Below are 22305 nucleotides of genomic sequence, written 5' to 3'. Positions count from 1 at the left end.
GAAGGTACAGGCCCTTTGCCTCAGTGACGGAGTTCAGAGAGTGAGCAGAAGACCAAGGACTTGGATAAAAATCTCAGCATGAAAAGAGGCCGAAAGGATTGGGACTGACTCGAAAGGAAACGAGAGAGGATACAAGGTAAAAGTAACAAACTAATACAGGGACTAGGGGAGCTGATCTTCCATTCATCTTTCCCACAGCAGAACAAATGGATGAATGAATTCCCAATGGGTAAAAGGAAATACTTTTCCCACACAAATGCCCATTCACGCGGCCCCAGCAGACTGAGGCTATGACTTTCGTAGGACTCAAAAACGATTGGAGATCGGCTGTTTCTGTAGATCAGGGCTACTCAACCTGCGGCCCGTTGGTTTGCAGCCCGCCGTGCAGTTTGGGTTTACAAGGGGCTCAACATGGGGCCTGTGGCTGGGATCCTTTGAGCATGGCCTCCGCCCGGAACACGCTGCGCAGCAGCGAGGCGTCTCCCAGGCGGGGTGAGCACTGAAAGATGCCAGTGGACCAGCTGGCTGGAACAGACAGGTACCGGGTGTCGGCGTGTCTAGCCCCCAGGGAGGAGGTGCCGGGAGCCCAGGGGCATTGTGGGAAGTGCTGGCTGCTTAACCTTATAGGCAGAGCCTGCAAGGTGCTGACTGGCTCACACGGACCACATTTGGGTCCGGTGCTGTGGCTTAAGGGTTAATCTTTGTATTCATGCCCGTCCCTGTGAAAGAAGCTATTTGCATATATATTTGCATGCACATGCAATCATGCTTAAGTTGCGGCCCTCGGCATGTGCTATGAAAATCATTGTGGCCCCCGGGGCTTCCAGAGTAACCCTGCTGCAGATAAGGAGACTTAACAGTAAAGATTAGCCAAAAGATTAGTATTGAAAGGGATACAAGTCCTCCGGCTTCTCATCACGAGCCAGATTTAGAGCCCCACGTGGACACAAAGCTTGGCTTGATACCCACAAAAAAAGAGCTGCAGCTATCTGCATTGACATCTGCAGATGCGGATACCTGTGGATATCCACCAATTCGCAGAGTTCTAGGCACAAAGTTTGTGTCCACATCCACAAAAGTGAGCCACGGCTGCGTCCACGGAAGCAGATACCTGCAGAGTTGCAGGGCTCTAAAAATAGTGGACTGGCTGGACCATGATCCAGTCTGACAATTCCTATGAATTTTGCTGCTGCTTATAAGCTAGGTTAGTGTCATGCAATAGAAACTTATGATCCAAACTGGCCCACAGTGACTTCAGTAGCAGTTCCCACCCCTCTACCCAATAGGCTCCATGGAGAGTTGTCAACCCTCCAACATTGTCTTGGAGCCCCCAGCAATTAAAGCTCCATCTTTTAATTATAAGACGCCATGTGAGGACGCCTCCAGGAATCCACCCAACCCGAGCTCCCGGGGCACAGGACTAGGCCCCAAGTAATCCTGAGCTGGAGCAACAGAGAGCCTGCCTGAGGGGAAAGCCCTTCTCCCTGGGACCACTTCAGACCAGTCTCTCAACCTGTGGCCCACAGGCCACTTGTGGCCCAATCAGCAAGGAGCTGAAGCCCATGTGACATCTCAGGACATACGGGCAGTACTGGATGTGACCCACAAGCAGCTGGAAGAGACTCAGGAGTCATCAAGTCCAGCCCCCTGCCAAAAGCAGGACCAACCTCAACTCAATCATCCCAGCCAGGGCTGTGTCAAGCCAGAACTTAAAAACCTTTAGAGATGGCAATTCCCCCCCACCCCTCCCTAGGGAACCCAGCCCAGGGCTTCCCCGCCCCCCTAGGGAAATAGGATGAAAACCACTGTTCTAGACTCACCCATCTAGGGAAGGCTCACCCAGGTTTCCTGCCAATTCTGACAGCTTGCCGCTCAAGGGGGGAACAGAGCAAAGGCTCCCAGAATGATGCATCAAGGGAGGCAGCAGCTTTTCCTGGCAGCAGCCAGAGATCAGATGCCCCAACACTCCCCCACAGCTTGCAGACAGAGCTGCTGCTCCACAGGCGACACGACCTGAGGCAAATTACTCTGCTCCGTACTGGGAAAGTGGAAACCCATCAAAGGCAACGGGGCTTGGAAGCCAACACAACGAGCAAGCTCCAGCACAGACGTCTGGGAGAAGCCAAGGGAGTCTCAGGAGATGGTGAATCAAACTTGAATCATTCCACAACCCCAGGAAGGGGCCTGTAACCTGCCTGTCGATGCCCAGGGTTAGAGCCCTCAGGCCTCAGCTTCAACCCCGGGGCAGGGGGTGGGGGTGGGGCATAGGCTTCAGCAAGTCTAGGCCAGCCTGGGCAACCCCATTAAAAAGGGGGGTCAGCCTACTTCGGGTCCCCACCCAGTCTGAGACTTGCTGGTTGAGGACAAGGCAGGCCTCTCACACCAGCACCGCCTGGAGGCCTGTGCAGGAGGCGGAAGGACTTGCTTTATTTCAAAGGGAAATCTAGGAAGCCAAGTGCTGTCCACATAAGGGGGAAAATGTGCCTGAGGCTCAGTTCTGCAGCAGCTCCCATGCCAAAGTCACGCTGCAGCTAGACGTGCAAGGCACCACGCCCAGAGCACAAGAGCCCAATTCGCACCAGCAAAGGTACATGACATTTCAACCCTCCCCCACAGTGCAAAGGGGCTGCAGGGGAATCCCAGAGCTTGGCCTTTAGCCCCCCAGCTGCAAAATCAGCTCCAGCAGAAGCAGCACACTCCCCTGCAAATGCCCCGCTTGATATCCACGGGGATCTGCCACCACGGACATGGACATCCGGGGCTCATTTCCGCGGAGACAGAATTGTGTAGCCGCGCAGAACCAGAGTCACATACGTGCAGCACCCAAGTAGCATCAGCGTCACACAGATACAGCAAGACTCCCCGGGGATTCACACGGAGCAGAAGGCGGGCTCATCCATCAGCAAGCAGTCCTGCCACAGGTACGTGGGCTCAGCCAGAGCCCTAGTGGAGGCAGCTCACACGGCCGCCTTCTTCCAAAACCCCACATGGGGCAGAGGCAAGCAGCATGCCCAAACCCGCCCGCTAATCCAGAGCCCAGTCACATCAGCAGGTTTCCTGCCACGGTCTTTGTGGTCTGTACAGCACCTCGCCCAAAACCAGCACCCCAGCAGGGGCTCCTGGGAGGTGCCAGGATATAGATAATGGACTTAAATGGAATTTGGGTTAGCGGAACACAAGCAGCAGCAAAAGGGGTGCAGGAAAGGAACGGCAGCACAGCCAACATTCATGGTGTAAAACGGTGCTCAGACCGTGGGCATCAATTTCAGGAGAAAATGTTCAGGGCGCAAGTAGCATCTCACTGCAGGGAGGTGGGGGACAGGCCCTGGCCAGCATTCAGGTGCAAACATACAAAAAGGGACAGCAAAGTGGGGTGGGGGTGGGAGGGAGAAGAGAAGACAAACCTCCCTCTAAGTGAGCTTCACCTGGCAGCAGCCCATGAATATTTACTGGGAGCAGCCCCTTTAGCACGGAGGCAGACAGCTGTGACTGGAGAGGCTGGCGCTGGTTCCGGAGCCTGAGCCAGCCTTCAAAAAACTAGCACAGAAAAGCCACTTAATGTGCAATTGCTCTCCCCAGCCTTGGAGATATTACTCGTCATCAAAACCTTCTTAAAGGGGCCATGCCCCTTGTGTGCTCACATCCCAGCGCCTTCTGGATAATAAAGCATTTCCTGTCTGAGAAAAGCAGAACTAAAGGAAATCCATAGAGGATGCAGGTGGAAGATTGGTGGGGGTTTTTAGTGCACTTCTAGGAGTGCTGACCCAGAAGTTGGCACAAACTGATTAGGTTCCAATCTTTTCTCCCAGGACTTGTCTGTTCCAACTCCATCCTCCAATTTCACGACTGGATTTTCCTCCTGATTCCCCGGTTTGCATTGAACCCACATGCTAAGTTACAGAGCGGTGACTTCACTAGTGATCAGACAACACCCGCTGGCATGCAATCGAGTTAGTGAACTAACCTAGCAGCAGATTCCCCCCCGGCAGAGCCGAGCCAATGGGAGTTGAGGGAACTCTGCACCCGAGGATCAGACTCCACGGCGTTAGAGGGGAGGCAGTTCGCTAGTGACTAGGAACCGTGACTTGGCCTTCAAGACACATACCTGCTCCCTCGCCCATCCGGCTGCAGAGCGAAGCGCTGTGTCTGAGCCGCGCCTCCCTACCACTGCCCTCAGAGCACCAGGCACATCGCCCGGGACCCCCCCTCGCAGGAGCCGAGGCCTGCGCCAGGCGCATACAGAAACCACCCTGGTGGGAGCATCACTCCATTTTTCTCAGAATAATTTATTAAATACAGCTTTAAAATATGTCCAATTCAGTCATTAAAAACAAAGGTGAACTTCAGAGATTGCTCTGTGCGCCCCTGGACAATCATTGGGTAACCCGCAGTGCGGAGGGAGGGGTCGTGCCCACGCTGCTAGGGAACGGGCCTTTCCCATCCTCCCCGCCCCCCAAAGCGGTTCCACAGTACGGACGACATTTGCACAGAAAAGGGATCTGGCCCCCAGTAACCGGTGGTGGGACTGGCAGAGGCAGGTGGCGGCAGAAGTAAGAAAGGCCACGGCTCTCTGAACCGGCTTTGAAAAAGGCCTGCGGCTGGTAGGGTGGTCAACAGGGGCACCCCCAAAAAAACCAGGCCAAAGGCTCACTGTAAAAAGGGTGCCCTAGCTTCTCCCCCTAGGGCATGCTTGTTGGTTCACACTGCAGCTTGCAAAGCTAGTTTTCCTTCAGAGCCAGGGGACCCTACTCTGTGGGTCAGCCTTTTCCCCCAGGACAGCACAAGCTTGCGCTGGGAGCTGCAGCCAGCTTGGATGTGGGGAGAAGCAGGAGTAGGCCACAGGCAAAGGGCCTTTCCGGCACTCCCTCCCGCTGCACGCCCGGCAGCTCCTGCAAGCAAGGTTCTGGCGTCGGATCGTTCCAGAGGGAGGCAGCTACCCCAGCAGGCGCCTTGGGAGAGTTCAGAGGTAGCGTTAAAGTTTGAAGCGTGATTGTCGGTTTCCAGCTGGTGGAGAGCAGGGGGAGGAGGAGCACAGGGGTCACGGTAGCTCTCTTGGTGGAGGCCAAGCGCCCAGGAGGTTTCTAGCCCCCCAGCGGATTTGACTGGCGTGGCAGGGCTTAGTCCCAAGTCCACAGCACTTAAAAGGACGAAGCCACTAGGGGGCAGCAGGTGTTGCTCGGAAAGTCCTACACTGTTTTTATGGACAATTCTATCGCTGCAGGAGACGAGTTTCAGAAGTGCCATGGAAAGGTTAGAACTTATTCAATTGTATAGTCCTCTCCTCTCCCCTCCCCCGGCCATCCGGGATGATCCCGGCACGAGCCCTGCTAGAGTTACTAAGGAGAGCCCAGCTCACCAAGGTCATGGCTGGCTGGAAGCAGGCCGGTGGCTTTGCAGCATGGCCAAGCGGACAGCTTCCACCGGAGACCCTTTGTCCCCTCCAGAGAGCTCCTTCCATGGCAGGCCTGGCCCAGTGACTAGGGTGAAGGGGGGGTGCAGAGCAGGTGGGAAGGGCTCCGAGGAAGCCAGCTACAGCTAAGGAGGACAGAGGCTCCTGAGCCCAGTCCCCACTAGAAACAGTCCTCAAAAAACCCCACCCCATAAGAAGAGTCATCAAAAAATCCCCACAAGTCCACCGATGCCGACAGCAGACACGTCAGTAGCACTTTCAATAAGGCATCACAGGTGCTTCAATACTAAAGCAGCAGATAAAGTGTTGGGTTACAGTACAGGAACGCAGGCCCTTGTGCAAGGCGGCCCGAGGGCAGGCAGCGGCTGGGCCCGGGGGTGTGACAGGAGAGGGGGGCTGAGGGGGCTGGATGGTTCTGCCCCCCCACCCCGGAGACACGCCTCACACAGCTTCTCACCAACTCTATTTAAAACAAAACAAAACCAGAGACTTAGAAGCGTCAGCCTGGGCCTAGCTGGGGCTGCTGGTTGGCCGCAGGTGTAAGCCGCTTTGCGTGGTACCGGACGGGGAGCCGGCGTGCGCCGAGCAGCGCCCCTCCGGGGTCCGAGCACAGGGCTAGGTGCCGTTGCTGAGGCTGGAGTTGGCGCTGCTGCAGCTTTGTTCGTAGGAAGGAGGCGCCTCTGCAGGGGAGAGAAAAAGGAGAGAATTTAGGAGTCAGATTGTGCAGCTTCCTTCCCACCTCTCTGCTCCCCGAGCTAGCGCCCGATCCAAATCCCACTCCCGCCATTGACAAGTCTCCGGGTTTGCAGGATCAGAGCCCAGAAAGGCAGACACACACAAGCAAGGGACTTTTGGGGGCCAGGTTTGCCAGTCTGCTCCTGTCAGGGCACAGATGCAGGAGGGAGGCTAGGAATGCCTCTGCGTGGACTACAGACAAACCAGTGCGCAGCCCCCGGCCCTGCCCAATGCCCTGGAGATATGTGAAGAAGGTCGATTAGGAGGCTATCGAGAGCCATCTGCTGCTACTGAAAGAGTCACCTACCCCTCATTTGTCTGTGCCACACAAAGGAATCCACTTACGGGCCTGTGTTGGTCCAACTAGCTCGCCCTTCAGAGCTATTGAAAGGTTCACAACCCCGGCTCTGGCAGGGATTAACGTTCAGTTTTACAGGGGGCCCCAACCTGGATCCCAGTGCGCCTGAGAGTGGTGAACCCCAGCAAGTAGCAGCCGGTGGCTCGGAGGAGGGTGACCGCACAAGCTCAGACCATGCGGGATAAGAGGAGGTGCGGACCTACGCCTCTCCAGTTCCTCTCTTACAGCCACATAGACTACACAGCAGGGTTGATAGGGACCACGCATCTCAAAGACCATTAGCCGCCATTATTTCTTAGAGCACGGGTTCCTATTTGTACGCCACCCACGGGTGAGTGGGAAGCTGTATTCATCGGCGCGGAGGGAGAAAGGGTGCAAGTCTAATACTGCTGCCCCCCCAGCTGCAGCCAAGGCCTGGACATATGCATGAGGTTTCACAGAGCTATGGATGGAGCGCCAGGTGAACAGCCAGATGAAAGCCTCAGGTCAAGAGCGGTGAACACCATTCGCTCCTGCAGGAAGGGGCTTACTTATGCCAGGGTAACCGTTTGGTGCACTGGTTTGCAAATAAAAACAATTGCTAACGATCCAGCCTCCATTTTCCTCAGGTGCTAGGCAGCATGGGGAGTAGAAACCTTTCCCTGAGGGCTGACCTGTTCCACGGCCCCTTGTGGGATGGAAAAACCATCTCCTCTGAGTGGCGCCCGAAAGGAAGGGGAGAGGAATTCTCTAGAATAGCCAGAGTGGAGGATTTCTAATATCCACTTGTCCATTGCAATCACCCTCCAATTGTGGGCAGAGAGGGTGAGGTGGCTGCTGAACGTCTGAGGGGGCAGCTTCCAGAGAAGATTATTCTTGATCACCGCCCCAAGCTACTCCTGGGTGGTGGCGGTGTTGGGGTATTCGCATGCTGGGTGGTAGGTCAGTGGAGGCGGCCGTTGTGGTCTGGACACTCGTGCTCTCTTCAGGGCAGAAGCGTACACGCCTGGGGAGCAGAGGGCGGTCTGGGGTCTCTACGCGCACCGAAGGATGGGCCGACTTCCCGCTAGTGCGAGAACTTGAGTGATACGAGACATTGTGACAAACCCAGAACAGTGTCACCAAAACCGAGGAACCTCGCCAGCATCCCCATCTCCACCCCGCCAGACGCCACCTCAGCGGCATCCCCTGCCACTTGGAGACGTGTGTCAGCCATTGGCCGGCCCGAGGGAAGCCTGGGAATTGGGCCGGCTGAAGATTGACGCTTCAGGGACCAATTCCCAATAGCTGCTGAAAGCGTTTTGTAAAGAGGGTCGGGGAGTTCGCGACATGAAGCTAAGGGCAGGTAGAAGAAAACGCCTTCGCCCTAGAAGACTGGGCTCTAAATGGCTTGGCAAGTGAGACGAGCCAGGGTAGCATGGCGCTTTCCAGCTTCCTGGGCACCACCCCAGAAGGGGGGGGGTAACTTCTGTATCAGCCGAGGAGTGAGAAGGAACCCCACTCAGCCCTCAACTGCTGGAGGGCCCCCCCTCCCTCCCAGGTTTCAGAAGGGGGAGTGGCAGACGCTACATTTCACAGATCCTCTTCCTAGCAGCAAAGGCAGCCGTTACTGAATGCTCCCCGAGAAGGAGGGAGGGGGTAGGAGATACAGTTCTTCAGCCAAGCCCCCCTTGCAATTTAGTCACAAGTTGCAAGACAGAAAACACGGGTCGCACTGGACACAATCCAACTCCGCCCATGCGGTGGTAAGAAGCAACTGGAGAGGGCACCGGTGGCACCAACCCTTATTCCTTTGGTTCGGCGCATGAGGACAGGCCCACAGACACTACTAGCAAGAAGTCTCAGGTGCGTGGCACGCATATCCGTGTGTGCAGTACAGAGGGACCAGCACTCCACCCAGTCACCATGCTTTTGTGTATCTATGCAATGGTTTGTTAGTCCCCCTTAATCTCAACCCCTCCCCTGGCCATTCAGCCACTGCTTGTTTGCTGCTATTTGGTCTCAAAGAAACATCTTGGGCCAATTTTACAGCCAAAACAACGCTTTGTGCCTCAGTTTTACCTGGGCACGAAGGGTGTTCTTCTTGCCTCAGGCTATCGGTTTGGTCTGCATCTGTTCCCTCACCAACCAGTTCTCTGGCACAGCCAGTGCTCCCTGAATCTTCTCCTCATCCATTAATGAGTTCCCCAGTTCTCACACACACAGCTTCCCCACTGAGCCTGACCAAATGCCCCTTCACGTCAAAGGAAAGACTCCTATTAAGTCACTTTCCCAGCCCTGCTACCAACAGCATTTACACCAGTGTGTTGGGCCGGCACCCTCTTTTCCCCCCTTGCAAAGAGATTCTCTATGCCCAAGAGCAGGGGTAGGCAGCCTCCCTGATAGACACGTTTGTCATTGCTATAAGGGAGGGGGTGGACCCCTTTCAGAGGCTTCTGGAGACCCCATGGCTTTCCCAACAGGCCGTGTAGCCTAGTCTCATGCTGACCTGGCCGCCACAGACAGAACCACCACCACGCTGCAGGGGTTCCACAACCGCACAGCAGCGGGCTGAGGAACAATTTTGTACTCCCAAGAGCCACTGCACCAGTTCCCCCTCAGACCTCGAGAGCGGGCCTTGGAGCTCCGGGAGGGCACGCTCACCATAGGGATAACCCCACGTGCTGTACTCCGGAGGCAAGATGAGAGAACTGGCCGTGGGAACCGGAACCACTGTCCCCTCCGCGTAGTAGGGGATGGTCGCGCCTGTCGACAAGCAAAGCATGGGGTGGTTTGGGGAGCCGGCCTGGTCCGAGTCCGGCCTTAGGTCCTGGAAGCTCAATCCCGGAGCGTAGCTGAACGGCTGATGTTGGGAATGGCATTTGGTGGGGATTGAAACATTGTCCATGGGGTGGTAGCCACCAGCTGCTTCCTCCTCTTCTGGCGGGGCGGATGGGACCACGACAGACGGGATGTGCTGGACCGACCGGGACGGGGTGAGAGGAGCCCTGTTCACAGCGATGTTGCCGATGTAAATGGGCAGAGTGACAGAAACCTCTGGCGACTTCAGGGAAACCTGGGGAAAATAAAATAAAATAAAATAAAAAGCCACAAAACCAAGGAGTCCGGCAGGCCAGGCTCTGCCAGGGGGCTAGTTGTGCCAAACACAGGCAGTTCCAGCCCGAGCGGAGATTAACAAGCCAGCTACAGCTCTAGGCCAGTGGTTCTCAGTGTGGTCCATAGGCCACGAGTAGTCCAGGACAGTCTTGCAGGTGGGCTGTGAGCTCAGGGCAGTGGGGAACACGTGCCGGTAACCCACAAGGTTGGAGTGCCAGTGTCTGCTTCCAGCTGTGGGACAGGGAGCCCCAAGACTCGCAGGCCAGATCTGGCTTGCGGGGGAAGCCAGCAACTCCATGCACAGCTGTTTTCCCCCTTCCCCTGGCTGGGGCAGGAGGGAGGGGGCAGGGGATAAGCAGCAGCACTGGAATCCTCTTGCCTGGAGGCTTTTCCCACTTCTCCTATTGGTTGGAATCCTGGCCAATGAGAGCAATGGGGGGTGCCTGGAAGTAGCAGGGGGTGCAGAGCCAGGTGAGTGCCCCCATCCTCCTGATGCTCAAACCCCTACCCCCCCCACACTGCTGAGAGCAGCACCCCCCGTCTACTCAGACCCCCACTCATGTCCCCCCCCCCCCCCACACACACACTCCCTCCTGCACCCATTTTGTTATCATGGGTGGGTGACTGGTGGCCCATGGAAAGGTTTGTATTGAGCGGGGTGGGCCACGGGCCAAAGAGTCCGAGACCCCCGGCGTAGAGGCAAGCCCAGCACCCTGGTGGCTGCTCCAGGGCTCGTGGCATTTGCTCCCAGGAGTACAGTTCTGTTTGGAGCGCTTCCCCCAGGCACCAGCTCCTCTGGCGCTGCCCCACCAGGACCTCTGGCCGCTCCAGCCCATTGGAAGCTCCCCAGAGCGTTCTGCTGATGGGGGAGGGGCAGCGCCTACCTGGATGTAGTAGTCCACGTGTATGAGACTGCAGCCGTGCAGCACAGACTGCGGCAGCGCAGGGACGAGGATCTGCTCCTTCCATTCGGCGTGCTTCCAGGCCTTCACCCCCGAGCCCTCCACCTCGGCGATGGTCCGCAAGTCATAGATCCAGCGCTTGGATTTATACGCCACCTTCTGCATGGGGCCAGAAAAGGGGCCTAAGATTTCTACGCTGTTTCACTGGGTTGCAGCCGCGCTCCGGGCCTACGGAGGCAGCCAGGAGCTAGCAACCCGCTCCATGCTGGGAGCGAATAAGCTGAGGTCTGGCATGAGACGCCCCAACGTGGAATTCCTGCCTTGTGGCTACAGCCAGTTACCGGAGAGCTGCCGCTGCCGCAGACACACTGGAGAGTAACTCAGAGCTGAAAGCCCAGCGACTCAGTGGTGTGGGCACAGAGCGGGCTGGGGGACTCACCTGCCGTCTGCCCGCTCAGAGTTACACAAGTTCAACATGGGGGGGGAAGGGGAAAAATCTCTCTCCCCCATGCCCAAGTTAATTAATGCTGTTTCCCCACTAAAGGTAGGGTCTCCAGCTGAACTCCTCCCCCCACACCACTATTGGGCACCTGGGGAAGGGAGATAAACTCTGAATCCTTGTGTAGCAGATGCCAGTTCTATTTAATATTTATATCCTTGTGCCTAGGAGGGAAATCAGGTCTCCAGCCACTGCTCGGCTGTGGCTCCATCCAAGCCAGCGGTCCCAGCCCCTGCCGAGGACTCTTACCTGCAGGAGACTGGCCACGATGGTGCCTGTGTCCCGGCCAGACTTGTTCTCGATGTCGGTGCGCAGCTGGATTGCCTGCCCCATGACGTAGCCTTTCAGGTCCGAGGTGGCGGTTAAGACGATGTTTCCGCTCTTCACCAGCTTGTAGCTGAACTTCTTAGTGATGCACGCGGTGTTGGGTTGCTAGGGGAGGGCAGCAGGTCAGGCGTGGGGCTCGAGGGGGAGTTTGCAGGAAAAGCAGTTGATGGGAAAGAGGATTTGGGGTTCCCCCATCCTGAACAGCTGGTCTTGCTACAGCCTGTGCGTTCTACGCGGCATTGGTAACACCCATCAGCGAGGCATCCGGCTCACTCGCTCGCTCTTTACCTCCTCCCCGTCATGTGTAAGGGCTCCCTTGGGTCCCACTGCTTCTCCACACTTGCCTTTGGGGCACTCCCCCACCCCAGGCCTGGACGAGTCCCCCTGTTCCTGCCAAGCCCTCGTCCTCACCTCCAAGTCCCAGGAAATGTGCCTCTTTCAGTGCCACCCTTTGATACATTCCAAGAGGCTACGAGCACCTCAGGGTAGGCGCCAGGCCGGGAGCATCGCTTTCCTCAACCAGCAGTGAGCCTGGACAAGGGTCCATGCACCAGGAAAATTCCAGGCCAGCACAAACCAGATGGTGTGATTAGACTCAAGGGTCATTAGAGCCACCTGTAGGGCAGGGCAGAGAACATGCTTCTCCAGGCCTATGCCCAGAGGGATCACCCGGAGAAAGGAGAGTTCACGCAGCTCTCAGGCATGTAGGTGCTAGTGGAGATTTCAGAGGGAACAGGCCCATGGATTTAGGGCCTGGACCAATGACACCTTGCCGGGCTCTAGGCAACAACGCGCTAACCTCTACTGCCTCTCCTCCTATGCAATGAGCTCTAGGAGTGACCCTCTCCTCCGAGTTAGCCATTACTGCCCTGGCCTGGCAGGGCAACACTGGATGGGGGAGAGGAACGACTGGCTTTTCCTTTATCCCAAGAGGGGCCACTCTAGGGGGCAAGAGCCTCTGGGCCCCCCCACAGTTGCGCTCTTACCTCGATGTCAGGGATGTCATTCAGGTTGAGTGGGCAGAGAATGTAGAAGAGCTTGCTGCACTTGTGGTCCTTGGCGAATCGGGGCGTGTCTATCACGGCTTTGACCTGATGGACCACCTTTCCGAAAGGGCCTTCAAAGGATGTGGGGGCTGAGGCTGCATTCAAAAGGCAGACGTCAAAAGAAACCCTTGAGGGAGCTAGGCCTTACCCCCCGAGTCTGCAACGCTTTCCGGTAGCTCAAGAGAAGAGGCAGAACCTAGCTACTATCTGGATTTGGATCTCCCAAGTGCATTTGAGCCTGGGCCTGAAAGATCGGAGACCAAATCTGGTCCATTGGAACCACTGCGTCTTCCTTTTCCCACTGGTGCGCCTCCCAGCGCTGGTGGGGCAGGGGGATGCTAATGTGGGCAGACTCCAGTAGCTTCCGTCTTTTTTATGCCACGTGTAGTTCAGTGGCTCAAGTCTTTCCAGACTCCTGTACCCCTTTCACGAGGCTGGCTTCCTTGCACACCCCCACAGTTCACCTCACTTAACCGCCTGCTTACAAACTCAGACAACGCAACAGCGGCAGCATCCCATTTTTACCATCTAGTGTATTTTTAGAAACTGCGTGTGTGTCCGTCCGAGTCCGTTTGTTCAAGAACGCCTCAAATGGTGAAGGCGAGGGCCACCAAATTCGGGAGGCAGCTTCCTCTCCTAACTTGAAGCCAAGTCAGGGTTTGGTTCTGCAGGACAATGGGATAGGCCTGGAATTTGATTGTTTCTCATAACATGGAAAGGGAAGGGTATGGAAGTGGTCTGATAGGAGGGACACCAATTATCCTGTAGAATGACCATGGGGAAGAGGGGAGGCTGGGAGAGCAAGGGCCAGAGATGGGGGCTGGAACAGCTATCACCCCACTGGGCCACCAGGGGCAGGGGTAAAGAAAGGGACAGCTATCTACTGTGTGTGTCTGTCTTGGGGGGGGGGGGGGATGGACAGACGCACAGACAAAGCCAGGGTGACATGCACCCCTTCCCCAACTGTACCCTCTGCAGCAGCCAGAGAGGCATTTCGCTGGGCCCCAAGCTGCTGTGATGAGAGAGGACTGGGGTTGTCCTCCCCCCGAAGCAGCCTGCATCCTGAACCCTCAGCCCCAGCAATGAAGAACAGAACGTATTTGAGTTAAGGACCCGAGCAACACCAGGTAAATCCTCTAGTAGAAGTATCCAGTATCAATCCTGTCCTTCCATTGCAGGACCGGCGGTGCTTGGCAGGAAGGCTCTTGTCCCCCCCTTAGCCAGCGGGTGATTTAACTGGACAAGCCAGAGAGGGGTGTCTCCCCAAAAGGAGTCACTATGTTCTCGCTGCCCCGAGGCCCAGCGAGCCACCCAAGCAGTCAGTGTCTCCCCCGTACCTGGCAGCAGGAACTGGAAGGGAAAGGTGTGCTCGCCAGCTGTCAGAACCCCTGCAAGAGACAGAGAAAGGCAAATGACCCAGGCGATACTAACCCAGAAGCAGCTTGGGCACCAATGGCCTGAAGTGAGGATGACAGGCACCCCCTTCCCCACCAAAAAAAACAACCAACCTGCCAGCTAAGAACCCACATACAGGACTCACTGGCACAAAGCCGGAGCAGCCTCACTGGAGGACGCTCCGGAGATGGTGCCTATCGGCCCCGGGCTGCAGACCAGAGCGTTCGCAAAGCCTGTGGCAGGTCACACTACTTCGGACTTGCAGAGTCGTCGGGGTTCCCCTCACCCCAGCTGAAGCACCCTCCTGCTCCGGGCCTGTAACCGGCCAAGATCCAGCAGCCGGGGAGGGACCAGGCAGGCTCCCTCGGGCAGCAGGTGCTGTGGTGAGGAGCAACGTTGGTAGCCAGTGGCTGGCCACAGCGAGTGCTGTGGGAGCCAGCAAAGGCAGCCTCCCAAGCAGCAGGATGTGGCCTTAGGAAGGAGATGCGAGGGTAGGCAGGCCAGGGTGTGTAGCCTGCTCTGCCCACAGCCCTGCCTTGCTGTGTCCGGCAGCGCAATCTCTCTGCATGAGGCTCCCCTACAAGAAGCCTGTCTGGTCTCCAACTCCCCTCCTCCCACCAGGGAGTTTCACCATTTCTGGCTTTCAGCAGCCATGGGCCAAAACTGGTACCCCGGAGCCCCAAGAGCGAAGGCAGAGCCGGGCCCTATGCAGGGCCCTACGGGTCTGGCCCTGGGCTAAGATGACACGGCCAAGTGGATTGGTGCGAGAACTTCAGTGCAGTGGTTGGGCTCTGCCCCACAGCCAGGCGCAAGGATCACACAGCGAACGACCAGGCCTAGACAGACTGCTGATCCCAGACACGGTCCTTGTGCCGTCTGCCCTCCCCCAGTTCTGCCTGGCACCAACCCCCCCCCCCGGCCTTCACCGACAGAGCTGGAGGGGCTCCGGGCGGAGGTGTAGTACGGGGGTGCTGAGAGCTATTGAACCCAACTACCCTGGATAGAATGGAAGCCACCACGAGGCAGAGGGTGCGGCAGCTCCCCCAGCCCCCACCTCTCCCTTCCATCGACGGGACCTGCAGTGGCGAGAGCATGGCATGCGAGGGGACTGCCAGGCTGGCAGTTTGCCTTCGTTACGGGCATTAGCCACACATGGAGCAGATCAGGCACTGGGAGAAGGGGTCAGATTTAATTTTCTTTAGTATCAAGTTCGCCACTCCAGCCACAAGCTGCCCCTTTTCCAAACCCACAGTTACATTAGCTGCGGGTGCCATGCAGCAAGGCTGGTGAAGGTCTTTGGAGCGCGCTCATGGCTTTGTACCCTACTCGAAGAGCACTTTGCCATCGGGAGAAACAAGCAGCAGAGAGCCCAGACTGCGAAAGCCAGGCCTGGCTAATTAGCAAACTCCACCTTGTAAATTTCACAAGCCAGACGGAGCAATACTCCACAGGCAAGTCTCTTTCTGGAGGCAGCAGCAGCTAGGAAGTTGTACTTAGGTGAACAATAGCACTTACCCGCCCTTATTAGCCATCTGATCCCTGGTAGTGAGCAGCCAGAAGGAAGAGTGCTTCACCAAGCTGGTGTTTGTACACGGGAGGTTCGGAATGGGCCGTGTGGCAAGAGGAAACTGCTACCTATCAACTGAAGTGGCGCAGGTTCTGCTCTGCTGGCAGGAGTCACCTGCCAAAAGCCAGAACCGAGCTAGCTAATTTGTTGATGCAAGCAAAGGGCTGCCAGCAAGGACGGCCTGTGAGTCTAGGCAGACTAGGCGGTCGCCCGATGACGTCACAGGGCGCCCGGGTGCCCCGTGATTACGTCACGGCCATTGATGGCTGTGCAGGCAGGGGCGCCAATCGCACCTTCCGCCTGGGGCCGGCTGCCGCAGCTGATGCCTCGGGCCACTCCTGGTTGCCAGCCAGCCATGGTAGTGCGGCAGGAGAACCCCACTGGTCTGCGGATTGCTGGGCACAGATGGGGAAGGGATATGGACGGCAACAGAGCCACTTCCCCGTCTTGCAGGCTGGAATCCTGTTCCTGGGTTGGCCACCTCCTGAACGCCTGGTTGGGACCAAGGGCGTCTCTGCCAACCCCCTGCTTCAGTCTGTCTCCCTCCCCCTCCCGCTTCAGGGCCACCCCAGAACCGCACAGACTCCTCTCTGGGCCACCACCATCCCTGCCTGGGGCCAGTTTAAACAGAGCTCTTAACCCTTCGCAGGGTTCAAACTAAAGTCCATCGCCTCACTGGATTCCATACGCCACTCCGCACCACAGCTCTCCTCCTGTCCCAGACCCTCTTCCCGGCTGGAGCTCAGCCCTCCGGCACTGGCCTCTAGGACACCTGAGCCTGAAGCTCAACTCCTGTCTAGCTTTCCCCAGAGGAGTCTCTTCTCTGTGGGTCACAGCTCCCTTGCCTCGGTCTCCCTGCAGGAGTTGGTCGAGAGGGGGGCTATTTCCTGAGCTCACCCCTTACTGCCCACCCGAGGGGGCCGCTCATTCTGCCATCAGGGACGGCCCGGCTCCAGGCTATGCTGCCTAAGGACATGCCTCCGTCCCAACTCCAGATTGCATTCTTCCCCCGACCTGGGGGTCAAGGTCTGGCCGGATTGCAGGCTTTGCTAGGAACCCTTCCCACGGTTCTTTAGTCATGCAGCCACGCGGTGGGGGCTGTGCAAGAAAAAACAAAACAAACCAATTGGCTGCACACAGCTGGGTACAAACAAGTCAACACGTCGCTGACCTTCAATGGAAAGGTAGAGGATGGAACAAGATCTCAGCCCCTGGTGTCCGCACCTGGGCCCACAGAGCAGGAAGGCAAATCCCCCATGAGACATGCTCTCCTGAGGGGTTTTCTGTGCTCTCCTCCACCCAAAAAAGCTCCCCAACCCCGCACTGAGGTGTGTGTGTGTGGGGGCGGGGGGGCAGGAAGTTGGGCATTAGGGGGCACTTTGTGGCAACACTCTGCTGGGGACGACCGTAGGGCCTCCACAGCTGAGAGGGGTTACTGTTGGATCTTAGGAGAGGTTGGAGGACGTGCGCACACGCCTGGAGTAGCCCCCTCACTTCCCTCTTCGCCCTGCACTTCCTGTGGCGGTCAGCGCTGGCAATCCACGCTAAGAGACCCCGCAGCACTGAAGCCATTTAAAAACACCAACCAACCAACCCCCGCCCCCACCGCGGCTCTCCCACCGCAATCCATGGCTGGCCAAGCACAGGCCTGGGCGATGGGAGACCGATTGCCAGTCCCCAGCTCTGCCGCCAACTCACCCCAGGGCCTCAGGCAAATCGTTACCCTTGTGCCCTGTAAAGTGGGGCAGCAGCCTCCCCTACCGCACTAGTGTGGTTGCCAGGAGTCGTTTGACGATACCAAGCTCTCGACCCAGATGCGGAGCCTTGGCTCCCCAGGCTAGCGCCGGCTGGAAGCAGAGCTGCATTCAGTCTGCTTGTCTATCTGGGCACTTCCCAACAGACGACCCAAGAGACAGGCAGCCTCCTTCCCTGGAGAGGCACCTGGGCCCCAAAGGGTTTCCAGGGGCTGCGCTGACTTGAGGAGAACGACCGGGGGAGGGGTGTCTGGCATTTCGTGCCCTCGGCTATGAAGGAGGCCGGCCAGCTCGCTCCTCCCCCGGCTGCGGACCAGGCCCTTGCTGCCAGCAAGGCTCTGAAGAGCCGAGTCAGTAACACATTGCAACTGCCACACTGCCTCCTAGAAAGGGCCGTGTTGTGCTCGTTCTGGCAAGCGATGAAGCCGCAGGGAGCACGGCAGGGAGAAGGGAGCTCGGCTGGGCGGTGCTCAGCCAACATGCAAGCAGGCCGTTTGGGGTGCCCCATCACCAAAACCAGGAGGGCCCCGCACACGAACACTAGTCTGCGCCAGCCGCCAGGTCAACGGCCGCTGACTGAAGGAGGCATGTTGAGCGGTTCGTTTGATAATCCTGTAACTGATGAAAGTCTCTGTGGTTGCATCCTGCGGGTGCTGGGGCACAGAGCTTATAATGCAGAGATCGCAGCGTGGGCAGCAGCCAGCTCCGACAGAGCCAGCAGTGCAGCGTGGCAGCTGGCACCAGGGCGGGGAGTCGGTGTGTGACCGTTCACGGTAACGGATAAGCCCAGACTTATCGGTAAATCGTTTGTCCTGTTACATCCCTCGCCTGCAGTTGTTTTTCCAGACCCTCACAGCAGCCACCCGACAAGGAGCTATAATAAGGCTGGTCATTCTGGAGCCGTCATCATTGCTCAAGGATGCGTTAGAGCCACGTTTGACCATCAGGAGTGTCAGCTCAGCGAGGTAAGCAGGGGTCCTGTTCCTGTGCCCGCATGTGTCCCTTGGGCTTGTTGGCCACAGCATCCCATGAAGACCAAGGCCCGGCCCTCATGCAGTACCAGGAGCTGAATGGGAAGCCAGGAGAAGGTGACATGTTCTCGTTATAAGCACAGGACACATCTATGCTGCACTACTACAATCAGCCAGCAGCTGTCATGCACTGACTGCCAGGCAGCGAGTCCAGGGGACCTGCTGGTAGGAGGAAGGCCCAGATGACGAGCACCACATGGGGGCACAGATCACTGATGGTGGAATGGGAAGGGAGACCCCCATGACACCCCCAGTTCTCTAACTGGGGCCTTTGGGCCCCCAGTATTAAAAAAAAAAAAAAAAAAAAACTGTGCTAGACCTTACTTGTATTGTGCTCCCAGCCAAAGGTAAGTACATTCTGATGAAAACACTTTTCCCTATTAGATTCAGAGAAGAGGTTTCCTCTTTAGCCTGCAGTGAAAGATCCTGTTTCTTGGAGCCAGCTGGGCTGGAAGATTTGTTTCTAGAGCAACCGGAGAAGGAGTCAGGGGCTGTTTGGTAGAAGCGCATGTCAAGGGAGCGTCTGCAGATTGCTCCTCCGAGTCAGAAAGTGGAACAGGCTTTACGGAAAGCCCACAACTTCAGCTCCATTTCTTCCCCCTTCCAGTTTTGGGACTCAAAGCGTCTCCTCTCGACACTGTCTAGTCTGCACGATCCTGCTCTGCTCCTAAGAGACGCTTTAAAATAAGAGCTGTGGGGAGGAAGGGGCAGAGCGTGGTACCACCCTCGGCAAGTGACTAACGCTGGCTTCCCAGAAGCCCGAACAAAGGGTGCAGTTTGTATCGTCACCGCAGCTTTTCCTGAAGTTTACATGCAGCTAAAAATACCACTGAGAAAGTCATTAGGCAGCAATAGCTGCATTAGCAGGGCTCAGTCTTGAGGCAGCAACTTTTCCTCCAGGCTGAAGAGCAGAAGCGGTGGCCTTTGAAGCATCTCCTCTACCGACAGAGCAAAGGCTTCGTCTACACCACAAAACTAGGCCGACCTACAGCCACCACAATAATTAGACAGCCTGTTGATGTCCACCTGGTGGTGCATGTCCTTCTTGAGTGGAGCATGGGCAGGTGTGCAGGGCTCACAGAGGGACAACCAGAGCTGTGAGCCGGACAAGGGGCTCTTTCCCTGCTGGTAGGGTCCCTGTTGTGAAACCAACATTGTCAGTTTCACAGCTGGTATTCACATTTGGTCTCTTGCGGCTGGCAGCTGAGTCCAGATGGTGGGGCCGGCACCTTCCTGGAGTCCCTGTGTGGGGCTTATTAGGCAGCGGAAACTTAGATCCCTGCCCCAAAAAGTCTTACAATCTATGTAGAGGTAAGAGCCACCAGAGGCGAACAGAAGGAAATATGAGAGGTACAGTGCCCATTAGAACACCCTCCTCTCCTGCCCAAATTCAGTCCCTACTGCCACAGCCACAACTGCAAGCCTCTAATCCCGGGACGTGTCAAGCTCAGCCGTTCAGGAGCCCAATTAGCAATCAATCAATCATCCAATATACAGTGTGACAGGGCAAGTATTTAATGGATACCTAAAATTCTCACACCAGATAAGTTAATAGCTTACTGCAAGCTCACCTAGTAAAAGCCTCACGAGTAGTTAGCCAACTGAGCCTATTCTAAATACTAGGTTGGGCAGAGGACTTGGCGAGCCGACAGAGCACCACACAGCACAGGGAGGTCAAGTGGCCATCGATGGTTGGCCTCTGTCTGACTGACCTTGACTGGATTTGCATCCTTCCCTCCCGCCCATCACAGTAATCTCTTCAAAAATGCAGCCAGCCCCATACCTTGGTTTTGCATCCTATTCTCTTCCTAGCCCCGATCTACATTGTAGATTCTAGTTTCATTGCTCAGGGGTGGGAATTTTTCCACCCACCCCAAGTGCTGTGAAGCCAGCCTAACGCCTGGTGTAGATGTGGCTAGGTCAAGGGAAGAATTCTTTGTGACTTCGCCACTGCCGCTCAAGGAGGTGGCTTGCTACAGAGGACAGAACCCCCCCCTTCCTACCGCTGCATAGAGAGTCTACGCTCCAGCGCTGCACATACCCACTGCTACCCCATTTATTCCTCAGAAAGTCGCTCCTCTGTACACACACCAACTTCCAAAGAACTCCCGCCTCTGCCGCCTTGGGAGGGCTGCTTTCAGACCATGGAGTGATACTTGGTACACTGAGGTGAGCTATGTCTCCGTTCGGGTACCAAACACACTGTTGGGCCATAATTTTGTCTGTTTCGATGCAGCATTTGTAGCGAAGGCAAGTCTGCTTTTCACTTGATCTTGACGGACCTACAGGAACCTTGAGTAATACCAAGGCATGCACAAGATGCTACTTGTTCTAGGACTTCACCTACTTCCTCCACCCCCCTGCTCCAAGACACAGCCACTTTGTCCCCTTGGTATTTATTTCTGTGGCACTTAACACGCCTCACAATCTCTGAAAATTGTTTCAAAGCCAAGGTAACCCCCCCCCCCCCAAAGTGCTGAAGGGGACATTCTGATGGAGCGCTGACCGCACACAGCTGAGCATGCGTGACAGAATGGACGTTGGTACCGAGCCTCCATCAGAAGAAAGCCGCCTCGAGTGTAAAATCCTGTTGCACTGTTTAACCCATTGAAGGTGGGCAGGTGCAGGGGGGGCGTGCTCCAGCTGGGCTGGAGCGCCCCCGCCCCGCCAGTAGGGGTTGCTCTGGCCAGACTGGAGCAGCCCCTGCTTGTGGGTGCCTAGGCCGCCAGACGGAAGCAGCTCTGGATGGCCAGAGCAGGCCCTGTCTGCAGCTGGCCCCATGGAGCTGGAGCAGCCCCCTGCCTGCAGTGGGAGGGGAACTGCGCCAGCCCCCATGGGTGAAGCGCAGCTGGTAAACACGACCTGGTAACGTCTCACTTCCCTACTGTAGATGCACTTGAACGGTTTTTAAACGCTGCTTATGCCCATTCTTTCAAGTTAGCGAGTGACCAGTTCAAGCAGCAGTTTGATTGGCCGGAACGGATCCAGTTAATTGTCTCTGAAGCCAAAAACCACACCAGCACCCCTCCCCCGCATGGGCCAGCCCTTCCTCCACCAGCATTTGCAAAGCGCATTGAGACTCGTGAATGGGAACCGTTAGCAAAGCCTGACGGGCGGCCACGGCTGTACGCAGTGCACAGCGACAAGAGGCGGGAGACAAGGCTTCCGGCATGATCTCTCACGCTCCGACGTGGGTTTCTGCTATAGCCACCTGCCCCCTTCTCCAGTTGGGCTGGGCGGTGCTGCCCTAGGCAGTTTTCAGGGGCCAAGTCTACATGGCTGCTTTCTTGCTCAGGCGTGCGAAAGGCCACCCTCCCAAACACCGCGGCTGCTTTTCACAATGCTACTGCTGGGCATGGAGCAGTCACACCGGCCTTCGGGGCTGCAGAAGTGGCGAGCAGTCGGAGCTCTTCTTCTGCTGTCCCTTAGGGCTCCCAGGGTTTCACACACGTTGTGCAGAGGGCAGTGCAAAGCTACCACAGGCACAGGGCAAAAACACCACCAGACAGCACTCTACTGGCACAGTCCCACAGAGCTGAAACAAAAAACAGGACTATGTAGCACTTTAAAGACTAACAAGATGGTTTATTAGGTGATGAGCTTTTCTGGGCCAGACCCACTTCCTCCACTATTTGATGTGAGGAAGTGGGTCTGGCCCACGAAAGCTCATCACCTAATAAACCATCTTGTTAGTCCTGTTTTTTGTTTCAGCTACACCAGACTAACACGGCTACATTTCTATCACTATTCCACAGAGCTGAGTGGGCCATGGGATTCCAAGGTCCTGTTAGCACGTGCAACCCCCCCAGACCTGGGCCAGATAAGGCTGAATGTTTCATCCTCATGCGTGGGCACCGCCCAAGGGCAACAGAACCAGGTCAGGACTGTCAATTCAGACTTCCCTGTGTTGGAGAGGCTGGGGGTACCAGCCCGGTTCCAACCCCTGCCCCCACCATGCAAGACACGAGGCTGTCTGCTACCCAAGAGCAGTTAGCACGGCTCAGTCACCCCATGCTTAGAAATGCTGCGGTTGCTTCAAAACAAAATGCAAGAGACTGTCCAGATTCCATGTGAGAAACAGCAGGCCCAGCAACAGGGTAATTTCTCTGGCTACTCAGAATGATGCATTAACACGCTCAGTCAAATCCTTAGGAGGGGAAAAAATTACACAGGGCCTCATTGGTCCTCCTGCCACTCAGCACAACC

General features: G+C 56.6%; 1 protein-coding gene across 2 annotated transcripts in view; it reads right to left on the bottom strand.

Moving 5' to 3' along the window:
• Positions 1–4266: 4266 nt before the first annotated feature.
• Positions 4267–22305, bottom strand: part of ARRDC1 (arrestin domain containing 1) — a 59964-nt gene continuing 41925 nt past the window's right edge. For both annotated transcript variants that reach the window (XM_075906000.1, XM_075906001.1), the window contains exons 3-8: positions 13690–13740; positions 12293–12447; positions 11229–11411; positions 10463–10639; positions 9126–9537; positions 4267–6090 (exon numbers count right to left, since the gene is read on the bottom strand). In XM_075906000.1, the coding sequence (XP_075762115.1) occupies positions 6026–6090; positions 9126–9537; positions 10463–10639; positions 11229–11411; positions 12293–12447; positions 13690–13740 (1043 nt within the window). In that variant the 3' untranslated portion in view covers positions 4267–6025. The remainder of the gene's footprint in view (positions 6091–9125; positions 9538–10462; positions 10640–11228; positions 11412–12292; positions 12448–13689; positions 13741–22305) is intronic.

Source organism: Pelodiscus sinensis, chromosome 22 (genome assembly GCF_049634645.1).
Source record: "Pelodiscus sinensis isolate JC-2024 chromosome 22, ASM4963464v1, whole genome shotgun sequence".
Taxonomy (NCBI): Eukaryota; Metazoa; Chordata; order Testudines; family Trionychidae; genus Pelodiscus; species Pelodiscus sinensis.
The sequence above is the reverse complement of the archived record's forward strand: the minus strand, read 5'-3'. Positions and strand labels throughout refer to the sequence as shown.